The sequence below is a fragment of the Arachis duranensis genome, chromosome 3 (genome assembly GCF_000817695.3).
Source record: "Arachis duranensis cultivar V14167 chromosome 3, aradu.V14167.gnm2.J7QH, whole genome shotgun sequence".
Taxonomy (NCBI): domain Eukaryota; kingdom Viridiplantae; phylum Streptophyta; class Magnoliopsida; order Fabales; family Fabaceae; genus Arachis; species Arachis duranensis.
In genome coordinates this window covers 83,487,847-83,494,941 of record NC_029774.3, presented here as the reverse complement: position 1 = coordinate 83,494,941, position 7,095 = coordinate 83,487,847, and the positions used below count along the sequence as shown (strand labels likewise).

The following is a 7,095-nucleotide window of genomic DNA, read 5'->3' as shown; positions in this document are numbered from 1 at the left end:
AGTAAAATCAAGAGAAAAGATAGAAGAAGAATAATGAAAATTAGTATTGATCCATCAACTTACAACAGAGCTCCCTAACCCAATGAAAGGGGTTTAGTTGTTCATAGCTCTAGAAAATGAAAACAAAGATGGAGAATACATCATGAAGGTAAAACTAGAAGTTGCCGAGAAAGTAAAAATACAGAGAGTAGTTCTATGCCCCAGGCTCCTAAAGTTTCCAACCCCATTTTAATTCAAAGCTACTCCTATATATACTACTCTTCTGATCTTCTAGTTGGCTCTTCAAGTCTTGGGTATGGGCCTCTGGATCTTGAGTTTGAAGCAGTTATCCTCTTTATTGGGCTTAGCTTTGCTTGCAGAGAGAAAATGTGAAGTAGGCAGGGACTTTGGCTCAGGACGTTAGTGGTGTCAACGTTAAATGAAAGTGTGGGTTCAAGAACGTTAGTGACAATCACCTTTTTCACTAACGTTCCTAACCCAAATATGATCACGTTGACTTCAACGTTAGTGGCACTAACGTGACCACTAACGTTGCCTCTTGGCCCTTCACATACGTTATTGGGACTTACCTTTCCCAATAACGTGATGAGTCACCCCTTCTCCTTACGTTAGAGTCCACGTTAACTAGGTTAACGTGGCTTCTAACGTAGTAATGCTAGCCATCTCCAACGTTAGTGACAAAGGTGAGTGTCACTAACGTTGGCTAATTATCTCTTTATCCATGTTAACTCCCACGTTGACTTAGTTAACGTGGGAGTTAACGTTGCTCATGTGGCTCTTGGTGGTTCAACCCAACGTTAGTGACAAAGGTAAGTGTCACTAACATTGGCGATCAATTGCTCTCTCCATGTTAGCTTCCACGTTAACTAAGTTAACGTAGGAGTTAACGTGGCTCATGGAGGCTTGGCCAACGTTAGTGACAAAGGTGAATGTCACTAACGTTGGCTTCTCTTTTGCTTTCCAACGTTAGAGTCCAAGTTAACTAAGTTAACGTGGTAATTAACGTGGCCAATTATGAGCTTTGTCCAACGTTAGTGACAAAGGAGAGTGTCACTAACGTTGGCCTTGTTGTAAAATTCTCATGAAATCATGTAAAATGCACATTGTATACTTGAAGCAAGATGTAAGTGAATATCTACCCAAAACTAGCTTATTTCTTAAGAAAATGCATGAAACTACCTTAAAAAAAGTAAAGAAAGGTTAATGAAACTGGCCAAAATGCCCTGGCATCATGAAGGCAAAGGTTCCGAAGGATTTCAAAGCCCCTGACATGGATCCCTACGACGAGGCATCCAATCCAAGCCAACATCTTAGTAACTTTAGGAGTCGGATGTACCTCACTGAAGACTCTGACGCAACTGGCTGCAAAGCCTTCCCAACCACTCTCACCAAAATAGCTATAAAATGGTTCGACAGTCTACCCCCAAGATCAATTACCTTCTTCGACGATCTCGCCAAGAAGTTCCTAGCCAGATTTTCTATTCAAAAGGACAAGATCAAGCATGCTCCAAGCCTACTCAGAGTCAAACAAGGAGACCGGGAAAGCCGCCGAGCTTATATGGAGAGATTCAATAAAGCATGCCTCGACATACAGAATCTCCCGATCGAAGCAGCAATCATGGGACTTATCAACGGCCTACGAGAAGGACCTTTCAGCCAGTCCATATCCAAGAAGCACCTTACTTCCTTGAACAAAGTGCAAGAGCGGGACGAAAAGTATATTAATATGGAAGAGAATTCCCGATTAATGGAAACCTCCAAAATCGGCTTCCCCTACCCCTCCTGAGACAAGGACAAGGAACCAAAGAAAAAAGAAGATCAACCTACCGAGAAACCCAGGAAGTACCACAACTACACCCCACCCCGAGTATCCTTAGTGGATGTCTACAGGAAAATATGCTATACGGAAAAGATCTCACCGCCCCATCCAATCAAACACAAAAGGGGAGGAAGTCGGACGAAATATTGTGAATACCATAAGCTTTATGGGCACCCTACCATAGAATGCTACGACCTGAAGAACGTCCTAGAAGAATTGGCCCGGGAAGGAAGACTAGACCGATTCCTAGCCAACAGATCAGACGATCCTAGGAAGAGAAGAAGGGTTTAAGAGAGAAGACAAGCTGAACACCCCCCTCAAACCCCAAAGAGGCACATTCACATGATTAACGGTGGATTTGCAGGAAGAGAGATCTCAAAATCATCCCGTGAAAGGCACCTTAAAGAAATATACCACGTTGAAGAAGAGAGTAAATCATCTGACCTTCCCACAATCTCTTTCACCAAGGAAGACGCTACTGGCGTCATCCCCGGGCATGACGATCTTGTGGTAATCACTATCGTACTAGCCAACACCAACCTCCACAGAACGCTGGTCAACAAGTGGAGCTCGGCAGACATCCTATTCAAATCCGACTTTGACAAGCTTGGGCTTAAAGAAAAAAAATTAAGAGCATATAAACTTGATGTCCTGAAAACTGTCTCTCAACAATTTTCTACCGGCAAGTGTACTGGATTGTCGTCAAATAAAAACTCACTATAGAGTGAGATCAAATCCCATAGAGATTGGTTGGTTGAGCAACTTTAATTGGAGAAGTATTTTGGTTGAACGAAATCATAATTGAATTGGTGTTGCAGAATGTAAATTGGCGGGAAACTTAAAGTGCAAGAAATGTAAATGAACAGAAGTTAAATTGCAGAATAATAAGAGCAGAAACTTAAATTACAAGTAATTAAAATGCAGAAGCTTAAATTGCAAGAAATTAAATGGGAATGGGGATTAAGCATGAAATAAAAGAATAGAATGTAAACAGAATGGGTAAGATGAGAATAGGGAGTTCATTGGGTTTCAGGAGATATTAAACTCTCTGGATCAAATCATTTTCATCTCTTCCTCAATCAATGCATTCATTGACTTTGCTTGGCAATCTTAGATGATTAAATCCCAATGTCTTGGCTCACCAATCTCTCTAAGCATGAACAATTCCCAATGTCTTGATTTAATTACTCATGGGAAGAGTTAAAGTTTGGTCACTGATTATACTACACAAATTCATAGATCAAAGTATTGGTAGGATTAAATGTCACAATATCCATCCAACCCCCAATCTAATCCAATGTGAGAAACCGTTTCTAGCTTGAATTCCTTATCCCTCTCTCAAGGATCAGAGGAATTCCAATTATGGAGCTTCTCTGTCAAGACAACTACCCAATTGAATTAAGATAGAAAGCTTTCTAACAAAAATCAAGAGAAAATAAAGAAGAAGAAGATGAAAACTATTATTGATCCATTGAATTACAATAGAGCTCTCTAACCCAATGAAAGGGGTTTACTTGTTCATAGCTCCTAGAATGGAAAATGGAATTGAAAGATACATTGCAGAATTGAAAAGTTGCAAAAAAGGAAAATTGTCCACGTGTACGCGTGACATATGCGTGTTTACAGCCAGAATGCTCTTCCATGGATGCAAAATTCCCAAATCGAATTTTGAAACATTTTCGCACATGTTGGCCTCAGCGTTGGACCAACAACACTCCCTTCAATGTTGATTCATCCACGCGTGCACGTCACCTACACGGGCACGTGGATTGCCAAATTTCACGCTCACGCGTACGCGTAGCATACGCGTGCGCGTCGATGTGCTTTTTTCAAAATCAAGTTTTAGAGCTCAGATCGCGCACGTTGGCCTCAACGTTGGACTGGCAACGTTCCATCCAACGTTAACCCATTCACGCGTGCGCGTATAGCACACGTACGTGTCGCCACAGTTTTTCCATTTTTTAGAAAGCATTTTGTATCAAGCGTTGGAGGTAACGTTGGCTCACCAACGCTCCCTCCAACGTGAGTATCAGAATTATGCAGCAGATTTTGCTCTTCCTTCCCTCTCAACGTTTGAGGCAACGTTGGTGGTTTAACTTTGGCCACCATCGTTGCTTCCTCTTCATCCTTTCCATGGACATTCTTCAACCTCCTTCCATGCATTTTTTTTCACATGTCATCAACCAATATATGCACCAAAGCCTTGCTAATATCATGAGATTGCATCATTCTTAGCGCACAAGTAATTATGGCATAATTCTCATGAAATTGTATCAAAATAACGATGGTTGAATGAATCTAGGCATACATGAATTTTTAACCCAATTGCTTACTTATAGCTCAAGAAAGTGCATAATACCTACTAAAAACAAAGGAAAAAGGCTAGTGAAACTAGCCTATGATGCCTTGGCATCAATACCCCAACAGCTTATTTGGGTTGGGAGACACTCCAATCCATCCCCTTGGGTACATCCCGCTACACACTACCTTCGGGAAATGGGCCCGGTCCCGGATACTAAGCATAGACTACATTATAGTCGATGTAAGCTCGACGTATAACGCATTCCTAGGCCGGACGACTCTAAACCAGCTCACTACAGTAGTCTCCACTCCACACTTGTGCATGAAATTTCTAACTGCGGAGGGCATAGCTACCATAAAAGGGGAACAGAAGCTCGCACAACGATGCTACAATGAAAGCCTGAACCAAAAATGCGATCCAAGAGGAAAAGAGGCTAACATTATCAAACTCGGAGGAACCCAGGTTCGTGAAGAACTCCGTCCACATCCAAAAGGCGAGACTGAAGATGTACAAGTCAGAGATACACCAGACAAGACAACAAGCATAGGAGCAAACCTAAGGGAAGACCTAAAGGAGCTATTAGTCAAGCTCTTAAAGGAAAACTCCGACCTCTTCACCTGGAGTGCCGCTGATATGCCTGGCATAGATCCCGGCTTAATGTGCCACAAACTGGCCGTGTACCCCGGGTCTCGGCCAATACAACAAAAGCACAGGAAGCTCGGTCCAGAAAGATTGCAAGTCATGGAGGAACAAGTGCAGGCCTTGCTAGAGGCAGGATTCATAAGGGAGGTTAAGTACCCGCTACGGCTGGCCAACGTCCTATTGGTAAAAAAGCCAAATGGAAAATGGCGAATGTGCGTAGACTACACAGATCTCAATAAAGCCTGCCCAAAGGATCCCTACCCTCTCCCAAGCATCGGCACACTAGTCGACGTGTCCTCAGGCTACAAATACCTCTCTTTTATAGACGCATACTTGGGATATAACCAAATATTGATGCATAAACCCGACCAAGAAAAAACCTTGTTCCTAACCCTGAAAACAAACTACTATTACGTAGTAATGCCGTTCGGTCTCAAGAATGCGAGGGCCACATATCAAAGGTTCATGAACAAGGTATTCACCGACCACATTGGGAAGCTAATGGAAGTCTATGTGGACGACATGCTAGTCAAAACCCAAGGTGAAGAAACATTGTTGCCTGACCTGACCAAAGTATTCAACACCATACGGAAGCATGGAATAAGGCTAAATCCCACAAAGTGCACCTTTGTAGTGGAAGTCAGCAAATTCCTAGGGTTCATGCTAACCCAAAGGGGCATCAAGGAAAACCCAGATAAATGCCGAACCATTCTTAACATGAAAAGTCTGACCTGTGTGAAGGAGGTACAACAGCTAAACGGAAGGCTGGCGGCCCTATCCAGATTTTTGGCCGGATTAGCTCTAAGGTCCCTCCCTTTCTAGTCAATACTAAGGAAGGGGAAGAAGTTTGAATGGATCCCAGAATGCGAAAAAGCTTTCCAAGACCTCAAATCATTCCTGGGACAACCACCCATACTGACCCAACCCAAGCACGAAGATGAATTGGCGTTATATCTGGCGGTTGGAAGCTAGGCAATAGCATCAGCCCTAGTTCAGGAGGAAGATAACAGGCAGCAACCTGTCTACTTCATCAATAAGTCCCTTCAAGGGTCCGAGATAAACTACCAGAAGATCGAAAAGTTCTCATTTGCCCTTGTACTCAGAGCTAGAAGACCTCGACCCTACTTTCAAGCCCACACCATCAAGGTTCGGACCAACCAACCCAAAAAGCACATCCTATAGAAAACAGACTTGGCAGGCAGTATTCTGCAATGGGCAATCGAGCTATCTGAGTTTGATCTCAAATATGAAACTTGAATAGCCGTTAAGTCCTAGTATCTAGCCGACTTCATCGCCGAATATACCGACACCCCGGGAACTCCCATCTCATGGAACCTGTACATCGACGGCTCATCAAACAAAGTTGGGAGCGGGGCGGGCATCATCTTGGAAAGCGACCAAGCAACCCAAACAAAACTATCTCTCAACTTTGAATTCCCTGCATCAAACAACTAAGAGGAATATGAAGCCCTGCTGGCTGGCTTAAAGTTGGCCAAGGAGGTCGGGGTCCAAAAGCTCATCATCTTCAGTGACTCACAAGTCATCACTCCACAAATTGAAGGAAGTTGCCAAGTAAAAGACCCCACCATGAAGAAATACCTAGACAAAACCAAGGAGCAACTAGAGAACTTCGGTAGATATGAGATCCGATACATACCCAGGGAGCAAAATACTCGAGCTTATGCACTCTCGAAACTAGCAAGCACCAAGCCAGGGGGCAACAACAGAAGCCTCATCCAAGAAACCTTGAAGCACCAATCAACCTCATGGGAAGAGAAGGTGTTAAGTATATCAGACTAGGACCAATCAACTACCTCAAGTCCGAAACACTTCCCACAGAAAAGAAAGAAGCAAAAAGACTTAGATGGGAAGAAAAACACTACACTCTGGTACATGACGTCTTGTACAGAAGAGGGGTCTCAACACCCTCCTGAAGTGCGTACCGACGTCTGTGATGAGCGGATAATTTATATGCTTTATGGCATTGTTTTTAGGTAGTTTTTAGTATGATTTAGTTAGTTTTTAATATATATTTATTAGTTTTTATGCAAAAAATACATTTCTGGACTTTACTATGAGTTTGTGTGTTTTTCTGTAATTTCAGGTATTTTTTGGCTGAAATTAAGGGACCTGAGCAAAAATCTGATTAAGAGGTTGAAAAAGGACTGCAGATGCTGTTGGATTCTGACCTCCCTGCACTCGAAATAGATTTTTTGGAGCTACAAAAATCCAATTGGTGCAGTCTCAATTGCGTTGGAAAGTAGACATCTTCGGTTTTCCAGCAATATATAATAGTCTATACTTTGCCTGAGTTTTGATAACGCAAACTGGC

General features: G+C 42.7%; 1 protein-coding gene across 1 annotated transcript; it reads left to right on the top strand.

Annotated features, from left to right (window-relative positions):
- The first annotated feature begins 1,231 nt into the window (after positions 1-1,231).
- LOC107479664 (uncharacterized) lies at positions 1,232-1,786 on the top strand. The gene has a single exon (XM_016099776.1). The coding sequence runs from the start codon at positions 1,232-1,234 to the stop codon at positions 1,784-1,786; it is 555 nt and encodes a 184-aa protein (XP_015955262.1).
- Positions 1,787-7,095: the final 5,309 nt, after the last annotated feature.

Excerpts from the sequence above, each read along its gene's own strand:
- LOC107479664 (XM_016099776.1), top strand. The coding sequence starts at position 1,232 with ATGAAGGCAAAGGTTCCGAAGGATTTCAAAGCCCCTGACATGGATCCC.